Source organism: Hoplias malabaricus, chromosome 8 (genome assembly GCF_029633855.1).
Source record: "Hoplias malabaricus isolate fHopMal1 chromosome 8, fHopMal1.hap1, whole genome shotgun sequence".
In the NCBI taxonomy this organism is placed as follows: Eukaryota; Metazoa; Chordata; class Actinopteri; order Characiformes; family Erythrinidae; genus Hoplias; species Hoplias malabaricus.
In genome coordinates, this window is record NC_089807.1 from 28,607,504 (window position 1) to 28,624,259 (window position 16,756).

At 36.9% G+C, this 16,756-nt stretch overlaps 1 protein-coding gene across 1 annotated transcript; it reads right to left on the minus strand.

Annotated features, from left to right (window-relative positions):
• Positions 1-11,590: 11,590 nt before the first annotated feature.
• Positions 11,591-16,554, minus strand: prokr1b (prokineticin receptor 1b). Its single transcript, XM_066680001.1, has 2 exons — positions 16,094-16,554; positions 11,591-13,090 (listed from the first exon to the last, which is right to left on the minus strand). Exons 1-2 carry the CDS (start codon positions 16,552-16,554, stop codon positions 12,394-12,396), a joined length of 1,158 nt encoding a protein of 385 aa, XP_066536098.1. The 3' UTR covers positions 11,591-12,393.
• Positions 16,555-16,756: the final 202 nt, after the last annotated feature.

The following is a 16,756-nucleotide window of genomic DNA, read 5'->3' on the forward strand; positions in this document are numbered from 1 at the left end:
GTGCCAGTGAAAAATTTGTCAAATACTCACTGCCAGTGCCTAACAGCTTATTTTGTGTGATGGTGTGATGCAGCATCTCCTTCACTTGAAAAATGAGGCTTATCGTCATTGGAAGCAATCTCAATGTAGAAAAAGATATTGAGATGAAATTCTACAACCAGTGGCAATCCCATATCTCCACAGTCTGGGACCAAACTCTATCCTCCAAAATGACAACACTTGCCCCCAGAGCGGTGTTTATCAGAGACTACCTCCAGAATTTGGTAGTGGAGAGGATGGAATGGCCTGCTAGCTCCTGACCTCAACCCCAATGAACACTTGTTAGATCATCTTGGGCGTGCTGTTCATGCCACAGTGACCAACACAACCACATGTGTGACCAGCAGTGTGTAACCAGGATGGTGACCATCATGAAGAGAAAGTCCTGGGCTGTTTTGGCTGTTTATGGTTCTTCCACACGCTATTGAAGCTCCTATTTGTTAAAAGAATACATTGTTAAATTGCCAATATGTCTTGTTTCTTCAAACTTCAGTCAGCCAGTCACACCTCACCAAACGAGTCAATGGCAGAATAAGCTCTTTGGCATCAGCAGAGAGGATTGGGCTAATGTTTCATTGGCACAACCCACATACTCATCTCTACTGCTCATCCCACAAATGCATGTTCCTTATAAATGTGGCACCATTTCAAAGGGAAATTAACATGATTCCAACAGTATAAGATTTATTGCCAAGAAGCATTGTTACAACAAAGATATAATCTACCAAACAAAAATATCCTTATTTTTGTGCTATGTTTAGTTTTAAAAATTGTCTTGCCCATGATGTCATCTGATCTTCCGCTTACTGTATCCTCTTGTGTACAAAATTTTTATTGCAACTTTTTTGTGCCTTTATTTCCACATGCTATGTTACTAACTATGGAATTTTTATTTTTATAGATGACTCATTGGTACAAATCCCCAGGGGTGGTCAACGTAAAGAGCAACCAAGAAGTCCTGAACCATGCATCCGTGTGTATCCTCTCTTTAAAGTAACTGATGGACTTTGAATGAAATTTTATTTACAAACAGGATTCCAAAAAAGTTGGGACACTAAACAAATTGTGAATAAAAACTGAACGCAATGATGTGGAGATGGCAAATGTCAATATTTTATTCGTAATAGAACATAGATGACAGATCAAAAGTTTAATCTGAGTAAATGTAACATTTATGTATGTAACAACTGGATGCTTGTGATCTCTGGGCCCTTAAACATCACTGCACCTCAAACAGGAATGCCACTGTCAAGGAAATAACAGAATGGGCTCAGAAATACTTCCAGAAAGCATTGTCAGTGAACACAATCCACCGTGCCATCTGCCGTTGCCAGCTGAAACTCTACAGTGCAAAGAGGAAGCCATTTCTAAGCAAGCTCCACAAGCTCAGACGTTTGCACTGGGCCAGGGGGCTTTTAAAATGGAGTGTGGCAAAATGGAAGACTGTTCTGTGGTCAGATGAATTTGAAGTTCTTTATGGAACACTGGGACGCCATGTAATCCGAACCAGAGAGGACAGGATAACCCAAGTTGTTATCAACGCTCCGTTCAGAAGCCTGCATCACTGATGGTATGGGGTTGCATGAGTGCTTGTGGCATGGGCAGCTTGCATGTCTGGAAAGGCACCATTAATGCAGAGAACTATGTTCAGGTTCTAGAAAAACATATGCTCCCATCTAGACGTCATCTCTTTCAGGTAAAACCCTGCATTTTTCAACAAGATAATGCCAGACCACATTCTGCAGCAATCACATCATCATGGCTACATAGGAGAAGGATCCGGGTACTGAAATGGCCAGCCTGCAGTCCAGATCTTTCACCTATAGAGAGCATTTGGCGCATCATAAAGAGGAAGGTGCGACAAAGAAGGCCCAAGACGATTGAACAGTTAGAGGCCTGTATTAGACTGAATGAATGGGAGAGCATTCCTATTTCTAAACTTGAGAAACTGGTCTCCTCTGTTCCCAGACATCTTTTGAGTGGTGTAAGAAGAAGGGGGGATGCCACACAGTGGTAAAAAATGGCTTTGTCCCAATTTTTTGGGATTTGTTGATGCCATGAAATTTTGAAACAACATATTTTTCCCTTAAAAAGAATACATTATCTCAGTTTAAACTTTTGATCTGTGATTTGTGTTCTGTTCTGAATAAAATATTAGATGTTGGCACCTCCACATCATTGCATTCAGTTTTTATTCACAATTTGTTTAGTGTCCCAACTTTTTTGGAATCCTGTTTGTATTTAAAAGGTCATGTTCAACACAAAACTGACTCTAAGTCAGTAACGTTGGGTTAACTGATGATATTTGAAATACAAAGTTTTAGTAATCCAGATTACATATTTTTTATTACATTTTTCATGATGTTTTACGGTCACTATTTGTGTTGTCTGGTAAGATCAAAAGTCATGTGATATAACGTAATGTTTTACTATAAAGATTTTGGCAACTTTCTTGTAATTCATCAAGGCAATAATGTAATTGGATATTGTAAGTATTTTTGGTTAGAAAAAAAAGCAAATATCATAAGGGGCAAAAATATAAAGTTCAAGTAAAAACATAAATGATTTGAACATGTTATGTAGTACTTGAAATTTGTCCACATTTTGCATATATTCAGTTTTAATAAAGCATGTTACTGATTTTAATTCTGAATGTAGATTTGGACTTCTTTTGTGTATGTTATGGTTATAGTATTTTTAAAGTATTCATGCTTGGCAGACTTTTTTATTTTATTTAATAGTAACACCATAATCTTAATACAAAATTATTACGTGCTGGTATTGTTCAGTATATATAAATAATTGAATGTAATTTAGATACTAGTAATTTAGTTTGTAATTAGTGTTCCTCTGTAAAAAGGTATTGTAAAAAATGCAGTAAATGGCTGGCAATTCTGCTGAAAGTATTACTGTACATTTAAATATTTAGAGTAAAACATTGTATTATGCAATTACAGTAGTATTCTGTAAATTTTAAATACTATTTTGTTCCTGTACAAATGCAGTAATTGGCTGGAAACTCTGTTGCCAGGTATTTACTGTAAATCCCAATATTTACAGTTAAGTTTTATTCAATTACAGTAGTATTTTGTAAAGTTGAAATACATTAATGTTCCTGTAAAAATACAGTAATTGTCTGGGAGCTCAGCTGCCAGTTATTTACTGTAAATCAGTTTTTACAGTAAAGTATTGTATTATTTAATTGCAGTAGTATGCTGTAAATGTGAAATACGTTAGTGTTGAGTCTCTATGTCACACCAGTGTTGGGTTTAGACGTCGACCCGATTTTCATTTCCAACTAAAAATCAACATCTATACAACATTGGAGCATGAGATCATCCTGACGTTAAATTTTGAGTAATATCTGACTTTGATTACTAACCATACTTCAACGTCTAACCAATGTTAGTTCTTGACGTCACATCAATGTTGGGTTTAGATGTCAACCCGATTTTCATTTCCAACTAAAAATCACCAACTACACAACATTGGAGCTTGACGTCATCCTGACGTTAATTTTTGAGTAATATCTGGCTTTGATTACTAACCATATTTCAATGTCTAACCAACGTTGAGTCTTGACGTCACATCAATGTTGGGTTTAGACGTCAACCCGATTTTCATTTCCAACTAAAAATCAACGTCTGTCCAACGTTGAAGCTTGTTGTCAAGGCAACGTTGGGTTTAGACGTCAACCTGATTTTCATTTCCAACTAAAACTCAACGTCCGTCCAACGTTATAGACCAACGCCTTTCTGACGTCAAATTGACATCCTGTGCCTGCTGGGAAGTACCAGATCTTTATTGTTAAATTAAATTAGCTTTAGTGCGACCAAGGGTCAGTACCGGCACACAGAGGGGAGATAGAAATTTTCCGCTCCGGGTGACTGTCTGTGAGGAGTTGGTGTGTTCTCCCCGTGTCCGCGTGGGGTTCCTCCGGGTGCTCCGGTTTTCTCCCACAGTCCAAAAACACACGTTGGTAGGTGGATTGGCGACTCAAAAGTGTCCGTAGGTGTGAGTGTGTGAGTGAATTTGTGTGTGTGTCTGTGTTGCCCTGTGAAGGACTGGCGCCCCCTCCAGGGTGTATTCCCGCCTTGCACCCAATAATTCCAGGTAGGCTCTGGACCCACCGCGACCCTGAACTGGATAAACGGTTACAGATAATGAATGAATGAATTAATTAATATTTGTAAAGTCGAAGTCTGAAATTCAAAATGTATTTGTATTTGTTTGTATTTGTATTTGTATTGTGTATTTGTTAATTTCCTCTCGCGGGTTTTTGCATTTTGAGATTTTCTTTTGCATTTCACACGATCCAAATATAAACGCAGCCTGATCCACAAATGTGGCCAGCAGGCGAACAAGCCACCGCCAGGTGGCACTGTTGTTTCCCCAGTGTTTCAGGACTGACCTGTTGCTCTCAAGTCCGCAGCAAAACAACCCCCTGTAGGCGGGACTGTAACTCCATTGGCTGCCGCAGTAAATGATGGACAGTTAGCTCTAGCTGCTAATTCGCTAAAAAAAGTGATGACTAATGACAAGCGTATTTCCTGTTTAGGGGTACCTGTCCGTCTCAACAAACCAATCTCAAAAATATGGCGTTTAGTGATTTTAAAGTATTTTATTTGACAATCCTAGTCTGCAGCATAAATAGGAAAATTCTGTTGCACTTTATTGTCGCTAAGTTTAAGGCAATTTAATGTGGCCCCACACTTCATAAAATAAACAAATTAATTAATTAATAAACGTGAAATTAAAGAAAGAAAATGAAATGGGGAAAAAAATAAAAATAAATGAATCAATGATTTATTATGGGACATAAAACTAAATACATTTAAATAAACCTGGGGTCGTGGGGATATAGTATAATTTATCATTTGTATGTTTATGCATATTTTTAAATTTTGTGCATTTATTTATTATTCAATATATTGAATGTATTCATGTATAATTTACTTTTTTTATTAATTCCTATATTATTATTATTTTTAAATAGTTTTAACTTCAGTTTAATTTACTTATTCATTTATTATTTTATATATATATTTTTTCATTTCTTTACGTTTTAGCAATCAAACAGAGGAGTTAATTCTAACAGAAGTGCCCGAGAGCACAAATGTCAGGGCAAAGGTTGGTATCAGAGAGGCAGCTTCTTGCCTCAAGGAAATGGAGCAAATAATATCCACTTGCTAAGTGTGATGGCACACTGGTCCTACATAATGTAATGTAAGAAAGTATGTACCAGCTGTTTATTCCAATTTTCAGTTCCACCTTAAAATGAGCTAAAATTGTAAACATATTTCTGTGCTACTTGAGGTGGAATGGAAAACTAAATAAAGTAATAACAAATACACAAACAAATAAAATTAATTATAAGATTATACTAAAGCAATTAGCACTGACATTTATGTATATTGTTTATGTAATTATGTAATTTTGTTTAATTTTGTTTTAATTTTGTTTAACCATGCTGGGTTCTAGTTCCACCTTTTTAGATTTTTAGAATATGCACCTTCCAGAACAGCAATGTTATTCTGAAATGAAACTGTTTTCCACTTTTTGTTCTCTCTGCATGATACTCGAGTATTTAGTAGCATTATGTTGTAAAGTCACAGTTTATAAGTGTGTAAGGTTTAAAGTATTTATATTACTATAAAGTTACAGAATTCTCTGTTTCACACACACACAGTCTTTGTCATTTATTTGAAAAGCTGTGATGACAGAAAATGTTATCATATCATATTATATATACATATTAATATCCAGAAAATTAAGAACTTAGGAGTGTGTGGATTTCATATTTTACATTGTTTATATTATTTTATTATGTGCTGCCTGAATGAGTTTGAGTTGAAGTAATTCACTACTTAAATAGGTTACTTATTTATCTGTTTATTTTGATATCTTTTGAAATCTTCATTTTACTTAAGTAATATTTGAAAGACTACTATTACTAATGTTCAAATAATTATAATTTCAATGTAACAATAATTTAACTTGAGAACAGAATTTGGCAACTCATGTACTCCTCTGTTCTCTTCAGATGCACTTTTTAAAGTAGATAAACACCCCATCCCTGCATGTCCGGGGGCAGGGGGCACCAGCCAAATTGGTGCCTAGGGCTCCAATTTGGTCAAGACCAGCTCTGACAATAAAGGGTACTTGGTTAAATCTGTAAAACTGACAATGTAGTCAATATGTTTGCAAAGGTATATGAGCAGTGATAAACAAATTTTAAGGTCAGATGGCTAGCATGTTGCCAACATTACTGTTTTGGCCTATTGACCTTACTTTGTTGCTTGATCTTATTTCTTTATTTTTAGCTAGGGTATGTCAAATGAAACAATTATAGCAACTCATAACTCACCATTCAAAAGAGTTTTTACCAACAGTATAATATCTTATGATTCCAGGGAAATAAAAATAATTGCATTATAATTTGATATTAAAGAACTTAAAATCAATGGCATACAACCTGTTGTGTAGACAAACAGATGTAAACTTGAACTTACTTAAGTTATTGACTCTCCCAAAGAACCTCAACCACAACCCAGTACGTCTGTGCCAACCCAACATGATGTGTCTGTGTGTGTGTGTGTGTGTGTGTGTGTGTGTTTTGAGAGAGAGAGAGAGAGAGAGACATCACACAACCTTCTTTCCATCAGTGTTACAGTAAAAGTCTTGTGCCTCGGTTTTAATTAGCACCTGAACTAACAAAAGCCACCTTAAAAGACAAATGAGAGCAATAAAAAGTGTCTGTGATAATGGTAAATTATGAGCTTGGGGAGTTCAACTATCACCTCAGGCCAGCTTAGTATAATGAGTTACAGATTCCATTAGCCCACAAAACACTTCATGAGCATCATTTAATGAATGGAGAACATTAGGGTATGTAGGGGGAGGAAATGTCAGGGTTTGTTAAGAGTTAATCATGTAATTCACTGTAAAATAAATGTGAATTTTTTATCATAATTTGTCATATTTTGGTGTTTGTTTGAATAGAAAAATATTGTAGTGTCTAGTCCTTATTTTATACATTGTGTCATTGTGAACCAAGTTCACAATGAAAGCGTCAAAGGACCTGGCCTCACTATTTCTTTCCTTCAGTTGGCATTTAATTAACAACATAATGTTTAGCCATTTTCATTAATTTAACTGGATAAATGGTTACAGAAAATTAATAAATGAATGAATGGATTATTCATTTAGGGACTGTTGCGACAAAACTTGATATGTAATCATTTTAATTTTGCGCCTTATAAATATAACCCGCTATTCACTCAGTAGACACTTATGTTAAATTAATTAGTCCAATTTGCAAGTGGCCATCATTAAAGGTCATCAATAAATATTTTAAATATTCAAACAACAAATTTTCCACACAATAAAAAAGTCTACAGGGCAAGCAGTTGTATTATATGGCCAAATATTTGGTAAAACTACCCCACTTAATATTAGTGAATTCAACCACATTAAGCTGCCTTCATGGTGGAAGCAGGCATTTCAGGTTCAGGTGAATAAACAACTTGTATAATCTTCATGGAAATGTGTGAAATGAAACTAGAGAGTTTTAAGATACTGGGCATGAGTCTAAGATCACCATGGGTATACCAAGTGAGGGCTAGAATGATATGAATCCACCCAGAATACTAATGCTAGTGCTACAAAAGATTAATTGTTCAGGCACCTTTGTTGGACAATACCAGAGACTTCATATTAGGAATAGGATAGAGTTCACTGAATTGGTTAGGGTGCCATAATGAACATGGAAATCTCAATAGAAAAAAATGCTCTATATCAAATAGTGGGTTTTAAAGCTCCACAGCACTGAGTTGTAGTGCAGTGGTTCTCTGGAAGATGGGTTTGCATTGTATTTGTGTTCCAGAACTAATCTTCAAACATCAGTACCTGACATCCTTGATTTTCTAATGGTGCTTATCCACTGCATGGAACATACACGACCCTACTTGGCTCGACACGGATCTTTTGCTTTTCCACTGGCCAAATCTTGTGCCTAATAGTGTATGGCGATATTGCTTAAACAACATAAAGCCTTAACATACCAAATAATTAAAATATTCCATTGTTTAATGTTCTGAACAATGTCTTTTGGGAGACATAGATACATTATATTGCTGAACAGTTTAAAGCATCTGTTGTATATATATATATATATACAGGATCTGGAAAGTTTACTTCACTCTGGGTTTGTGTTGACACTGTATTGTTTAGGCAGTATGCCATTACAATGATGTACAATAATGTACATTGTTATTGAATTATGCCTCAAGGTGTATCACACCCATAGTGTGAGAGAATAGTGATGCTTTTATAATACAAAATTCTGATGAAATATTATAGAATATTTTATGAATTTAATTAATTATATATATGTTTACAAATGTTAAGTTATTAAATGCCTGTCTTTTAGTGTGAAAAATATACTTCTTGTTGGGGATCTGCTCAATAGTGTTGCTGTCTTCACACTTCTCACGTAGGGCTTGACGAAGCCATAGGTCAGTGCTTAGCTCACTATGTTATCCATCCATCCATTATCTGTAACCGCTTATCCAATTTAGGGTCGCGGGGGGTCCAGAGCCTACCTGGAATCATCGGGCGCTCACTATGTTATGAATAATTTAAATGAAATGTAGGGGCTACGTTCACAGAGGCTTTATGTTTTGTTGTCAGCTACAATGTGTGATGTAAGTCCTATTATGAATATATATGTATGCCCAGATTTGAGGCGTCCCATTGGCAAACCTTAAGAAGTGTGTAAACGTGTAAGGGTGTAAGCGTGTAAGAAGCGTGTTAACATGGCTAAATTGTATGTGTTAAATTGGATGTGGGATGCGGAGTCGTGTTCAGTCCAAAAAACAAAAACAATGCGTGAATACATGATGAAAAACAGCGCCTAACTTTGCCTCCACCATTGTGTTTCAAAGCCAACAATTCTTGTTACAGATGGGCGACGTCACCGGCTCCATTTTGCGGGGGAGCCCTGCCAGTGGAAAAGTGACAAGCTTTAAGCGAGCCGAGCCGTGTCGAATCAAGTTGTATTGAGCTGGACCCATGTGATGGAAAAGCACCATTAGTGCCCCGAATCTACTTAACAAAATTCTCAGAAGAGTTGCTATACCAAAGATATAGACATATCACCTTATAATATGCTTAATTTCAGAAGCAAAAATTACTTCCATGACATGTAATATTGAACCTCTCAATTTAAAGCAATGCCTTATTATAAAGTTTGATCCAGACTCTGAGGTAAGTTTTAGATTTAGAATTATGGCTTTATGGACTTCTTTACAGCTCATGTACCAGTTGATCCCAAAGGCATTGGATGGGGTTGAGGGCAGATCTTGTTGTCAGTCAGACAACCCTTTTACAGAACTTGCTTTGAGCATGAGAGTATCTTTATGCCCATGTAGGGGGCAGTTATTCCACAAAGTATTGAAATAAAGTTGGAAACTAGAATTAGAATTTTATACGTCAGTATTATAAATTCAAGCTGCACCATCACACAACAGGTAGCGTCGTTGTCTCAAAGTTCAAGCCCCACATCCGATGTTTACACACAACATCAATCAGGTAGTGGTGTTATTCTAGCTTCCACCAAACCCAGATTTGTCAGACTGCCAGATATTGTGAAGTGATTTATCACTCCAGAAAACCCGTTGCTCTATAGTTAAGTGGCTGTGTGCTTTACATCACTCCTGATACTTGTCATTAAACACAGTTATCCTAGATTTGAGTGTGGTTGCTCAGCATTGGAAATGTTAAATTAAAAGGTTTTTCCAAACTATTTTTGTGGATTTTTAGTTTGTCTGAATGCAGCAGCTGTTCTTCACATTCTGGAAAAAATTGATGATGAATAGACCAATGGAAATGCTTCAAAATTACTTGAAAATAATTTTACATAGACTCCCACTGAAAATTAAGAAGGTTTGTTCCTTCTCCTGTAAAGTTGCTATTTTAGAAGATGCTTGTTTTTCATTTGACAGCAATTATGTGTTAAATGCTGTAGCAATTATTATTAATTATAAAACAAAAAAACAATGGCCTTGAACCACACTGCTGAGATGTTGCTGCTTCTAGATGTTTCCACGTCACAATAATGGTACTTAACTAGGCAGACATTTCACCAATTGACAAAATGGAGAATTAGCATCCTATAAAAATCTTGCCAAGTTAAGACTCACTGAACTCTTCAGAGCAGCCCATTTTAACAGTGCTTTTACTATGCTCCTGTAATTATGCAGGTGAAATAGCATTTGACCATGGTGTTTATGGATAAATGATGCTCAGTTTGACCAGGAACATGAACAAATTAAAAATGCATGTCTTGAATTCAGGCAGAATAGATAATATATAGTAATAGATAGTAATAGATATAGACAGATAATGCAGATAATAGACAGAATAGATACTAAGTGGCTCATTGATTTCCCATTGTTGAAACATGAATGCAGGTTAAATCATGCTGTGTTGTCCATGCCATTTAGAAGCATGCATTTGTTTAAACAGCAATGGGGGGTTGTCATTTGTTCTTGATTCACAAAGAATCATTGCAGAAACCACAACGGACTGTTATTAGTTGACTATGTCAATTAATCATAGATAACTACACTATGCATCCAGAAGCTGGATAAAAAGAAATATGATTCTCTAGACTAGCAAAATATGACATTAAATTACAATACCCCCCCCACACACACACCTCCAACCCCATCTGCTGCAGTATGTTCTCTGGGGTGATGGAGCTTCATTCTATATATCTGGGATGAGCTGGAGTGGTATTTGTGATCTTAGCTGACCTCATAAATTCATGGTTGAATAGAATCAGATTTTCACAGACATTTTCCAGCATGTAGTGCTTTAGCAGAATAGAAGATGATTATACAGATAAAGAAATAATAAATAATAAAGAAAAAACTTCCTATTATTATCCTTAGATTCAAATGAGATATTGGATGAGCAGCTGCCCACAAACCATTAGACATTAGTGTAGTTATGACTTTCTTTGAGGATATTTATTGGATAAAAATATTTGGCTATTATAAACATATATTGAGGCTGAAATTATGAGAAGAACTTTTGTTAATGTGAAATTTGTAGAGTCACTTAATACATGCAGTTTAAATCAAACGGTAATGGTAGTTATATATAGCAGTTAACATCTGATAAAAAGTGCATAAATATGATTTTGTTTTAAATAAGAATTTATTTGGCTTAAAGCCCATGCACAAAAAACAGAACATACAAAATAACAATTCAAATTCACCAATTAATCACAGAAAATATCATAGGGTTTTCTGATAATACACTAGTCCACAAGAAACACAAGTTCCCTGAATAATGCTTTTCTGATGTTGTCCTCTTTGCATTGATGGTAACATGGCAATAAGAATACATTGCCGCATCAAATGCATCTTAGAAAACAGCTTGCAGAATAAATAATAATAATAATAATAACTTCTAGATATTTATTTGACAGAAATGTTAAGTATAGAGTGAACATGAATACTGCACATTTTCACTGAAAACAAGTTAAATAACATTACCAAAATTGTACTGAATAACAATATACACAAGATTACCACCAGATGAGCAATGCCTCTGATTTACATCTCAAGAGAAGAGTCATTTAACTTCTCTGCATTGCAGACTGAACTGAGCATGTTTAAAGATGGTGCCATTTTACATTCATTAGGACCTCACAACAATTACTGCTAGTTAAAAAAATGTTTTTGCCTTTACAGCATTTCCAACAAAACAAGATTTACTAGGCTCATTCCGGTTTATAGATGGCATTCTTTGCAGAGGTGGATAACAGCTGGATAAAATTATTTAAATACATGTATTTAGGTAAAATATTGAAGGTTTTGTGTTTTCCTGAGTAGTTTCCAGTCATGACACTGTTACTTCTGCTCAGTGAAATTAGTTATCAATTAATACTCAATTAATTTTTCCTTTTCTGTTTTGTTAGTGACACCGTTTGTACTGTTTCTTGTTTGGTCACACCAAAGACTTTTAAATTCCTTCACTTTATTTGACAATAAAACTATTTAAAAACAAGTGAATACAGCTGTACAAACTTCAGGTCCTATGCTGATAACTGCACTGAAGTTTTATAAGTAACTTATTTGGGAAGTAAATTGTGTTTTATGTTGTATTCAGACATGTGAGTGTGTACTTAGGTTAGTTTACCCACCTCTGGTCCTTTGTTACACAACCAGGGTTAATATCTGTGCTATAGACTCAGCAAGTCATATCCTCTAATGAGAAAACCAGGACTCCGTGACCTTCATTTGATCAGTAGCATTAAACCACTGTGAACCTTTGAGGTATATCTCATCTCAGTCTTATGCAGTCAATCTCCTCTGTCATAGGAATAGACAGAGTCCTCACCTCTGTCTCTTCTATCGTCTTCCTGGATGTATAGGTGGACTTCCAACGGAGCAACACAATCCGCTTGAAGTATGTCACTGTGTTATTCTTGACACTGACAAAGCAGAAGGTGTTGATCATGCTGTTGCTCATGGCGATGCATTCAATGATGTAGAAGGCCACCAGTGAGTTTTTCTCCCTGGAGATGAGAGTGGGGTGGAAGTCTCGCAGGATGGTGTAGCCATAGTATGGAGCCCAGCACAAGATGTATGCAGTGAGGATCCCAATGAGCACCATTACCGTCTTCCTACGGCAACGCAACCTCTTCCGGATCTGTTCCGTCTGGAAGCCAGGAACGTTCTTGAACCACAACTCCCTGGAGATTCGGATGTAGCACAGGGCCATGATGAAGACAGGGCCCAAGAACTCCACAGCAAAGATGAAGAGGAAGTAGGAGCGGTAGTAGAGTTGCTGGTCCACCGTCCAGATCTGAGCGCAGAAGGTCTTGCTGCGGTTGGCCCTGTGAGGGACCTTGGTTGCGGAGGTGAAGTAGGCAGAAGGTATGGATATAAGGACCGGAACAATCCACACTCCAGTGATCAGGCAGTAGGCTGTCTGGTGTTTCATCCTGGGCCTCAAGGGGTGAACAATTGCCATGTACCTAGAGAGGGAAAAAACATCACAGGATTTCACCGTGAGGACTCCTGAAGACATCTGTCTGCAGAGAGCTTATACGTTTAGCTGCTAGGACATCTGTGAAAAACAGTTTACAGTACATATGCATTGCAATATCAGACTTTAAATTGGAGAACATAATCCAATTTGACCAAATATACACTTGCCCTCATGCTTTAATACCAGTACCCAGGTAGCGGATGTGGTTGCAAGGTTTTTGACTTTCATCAGTGGTGAAGCTTCCACTATGAAGTTCAAACAATCTTTGTCTTGTCACAATGATAAGGTACCCACACTGTAATCAGATTAAAAGTAGGGGGGGACTTCAAAGTCTGTTTTGATTAGGGAGACAACACTGCCATCACCATGCTGCGTGGTTTTAGAACAGACTCAGTTCCACGAGACTTTCTGTGACTGAAACCTGACCTTTGGGTGTTCTTGATTTACATAAATGCTTTTCCTTGCAATTGGACTCTACTGTGTGGTGTGTGCATGCGTTGTGGTGTTTTGGTGCCTCGCTATAAAGAGAGTGTGGCCCCCTACAGGTCTGGCATGATAATGCTGCTGTTTTTGCATTAATCTGGACAGGAATATTTTCAAAAACAGAGAGAGGAAAATCTTAGTTTTTAAAATAAACAGATCCATGTGGGCGGGGACTTAAGCTTATGGATCCGTGTACCTTTCATTAATGCATTTTCCAATGCTATTCCTGCAATAGAAAAACAGAGAAAGATCAATTTTCCTATCTTGTATATTATCAACAGTACCAGAGAATGTAGATTTTATTTATTTATTTTTCTTTTCTTCCAACACCTCAAAACACAAATCCAGGAAATAATAGATTCGGATATATTTCAATTTTAGTTCACTATAAATTGATATTTTCTTTCTTAATACATACCAGGAAGATAACAGATATATGTGTCACATAAACGTCACCATTCTGCTGCGGTTACCAAATTTACTTAGCCTAAGAAAACCCTCTCTAGACGCCCATGTCCTGCATAGAAATCACAGCATATGTTTGATCCTTGATCATTTTAAATCAAATCGTGAAATAAGTCAGGAATGCTCATCTTTAATACCAGCAGAATACGTTCCTCCATTTCAAAACACATGGAGATATCAGTAAAAAGTTCCAGTTCTAGCTAAAATCTTCAGCCCAACACATAATTAGAAAAAAGCAGGAAGGAAAAAAAAAACTCATTATTTTTGTTTATATTTGTTCATGTTCATTTTGTGTATTTTGTTGTATTTAGTTTAATTATGTGGTAGAAAATGGTTTGTTTTCCTTAAATCATTGATATTTATATCATTCAAATCAGGGAAATGGGTAATTCTTTGTTTTTCTATTGCAGGATTAGAAATGGAAAACAAATTAAAACAAGGTACACAGACCCTTATGCTTAGTTGCTCTTGAGAATCCCATTCTTTGGAGATGTTTTCTGTGGAGATTTTATTAGTGATGTCATTCCTTTTACTGTACAGTTTCTAAAGAAATAGTGACTGAAAACTCACTGCAGATACAGTGACCTTTGCCATCCACTGCAGTTGTGGCATTACCTGCAAATTGATGTTTTTAGAAGATGCTGAAGATTACTTTATTGTAGCCTTTGTCCACCTAGAATAATACAAAAATACTCCAGTACCCTACTCTCCTATACTCCTACACATTTTCTGCTTTAAGTAAATAATTTAAAAGCACTCCACTAATCATTACTCACTGGTGACACTGCCACCCTGCAATGTTTTCATGGCAGCTTTCCACCAGCTGTTTAATATTACTAAAATAGAACAGTAAATACTGTAATATTTGGAGTGATAGCTTTATAATATTTGGCTCCCTATTTACATGTTTAGGAGGAGCTGGAGTGGCTTTGAGTGGCACATTGGGATGACAGCTAACTGACATGGCTCCTTTTTCTCTGGATCCAGGGTTCAACCCTCACCTTGGGTCATTGTCAGTCAGTAGTTTGGTGGTATATGGACTGACTGTGAGTGTGTGAAAGATTGGGTGGATGTATGATACTATGTAGGACATGCACTATCTGGGGTGTGTTCCTGCCTTGTACTCAATGTCTTAATGTAGGTTCCTGACCCACTGTGACCCTGACCAGGATGAAGTGGTTAAAGAAATGAATGAGGGGCTTTTGTGATCTACATTTCATCATAAAACAGATGTAACTAATTTCATTAATGCTTTTATGTGTGGTATATTCCAGTCATCCACAAACATGCTGTTGTGCAGCGTTTGTTTTAAATCATATCTAGAGTCTACTTTCTCAGTCCTCAATCAGTCAGTTGTGATGGATTATATTTTCTGAGGCAGGAGTTCAATTTAGAGAAGTTCAACATCTCTTCAGCCTCTTCTTTTACATGCTAATAAACCACACTGAGAAAAACAGGCCTTCTTAACTTGATGCGGTTGTGTCTGTTGTTTTGAATTTGAAAGTGCCTTCAGATTCAATCTCAGAAATCGAAAAGCAATTCCCTGTTGTTTTTAAAAAGAAAAACAAAATCTAAACATGCTTTCAGCCTCTCCATATGCCACTGTTTAGCACCTTGTCCCTTCACTGAATTAGGTTTGTACTGAGTGCTTTCATTTTCATTCTTTCACAGGCAGTAGGGGCTAATTGGCTTTCTATGTGGCATAGCTCAGTGTTATGTTTTGCATGCATTGCTGAAGACAAGACTTTAATCTTGCTTGCTGTGTTTTATCAGTGAGTTTATATTACTGAGTGTAATGTATTGGGGTTTGAATAGTTTGCTTCAGTTGTTGTGTTTCAAGGATCATATGGTTCACAGCTAGGCATCAATTTAGAGGACAACGAGCTGTAAATGCTGGTTAAATGTCCAGGGGAAATGTCACACGTGGTTAGGCAACAGTTGTTTCTCATTCTAAGTGCATTATGGTGAGGCAAGCCTAAGGGCTGTCTGTCTCAACCCAATCATCCTCTAGCCATGAGGTGCTATTATTTAATTTGCTTACCTGTCCACAGCGATGGCCAATAAGGCATTGGTTGACACATACAAAGACACAGTTCGTAGGTAGTTGACGCAACCACAAAGCACTTTCCCATGGTCCCAGGACAGTTGTTTCACCACATAGTAATCCACGAGAAAAGGGCAGCATACCACCGCAACGATGAAGTCTGAGATGGCCAGGTTTGCGATCAGAAGGTTGGTGAGGTTTCGTAGCTTCTTGTAACGGGCCAGAGTTGCTATGAACAAAAAGTTGCCAATACCACACACCAACATAATACAGACAAGAACGACACCAATGACAATGGTGGCCACAAAATACGCCAGTCCCTGTGTAGTGTCTGGCATCTCGTCTGCAGGCACTCCATAGTCCATATCATAAAGGTCTAGGAAGGGATCATGCTCCTCTGCAGGCACTTGACTTCGGGGCTCCACAAAGACAGCAGCCAAGTGTGTGATGTTTGCCATGAATAAGACTATTGGATATTAGACAGTTTAATTAAACTTTCCTGGGTCTTAATGTGATATTCTTGATCATTAACTTGGGCCAGTCATTTAGTAGTCACAGTGCAGGTCAGCAGAAATGGTGGTCTTCTCATGGCACTTCAACTAGCAGACACCTGTGACAGTAATAGCACAAGTGAATATAACAACAAACTCAAATTCAAGA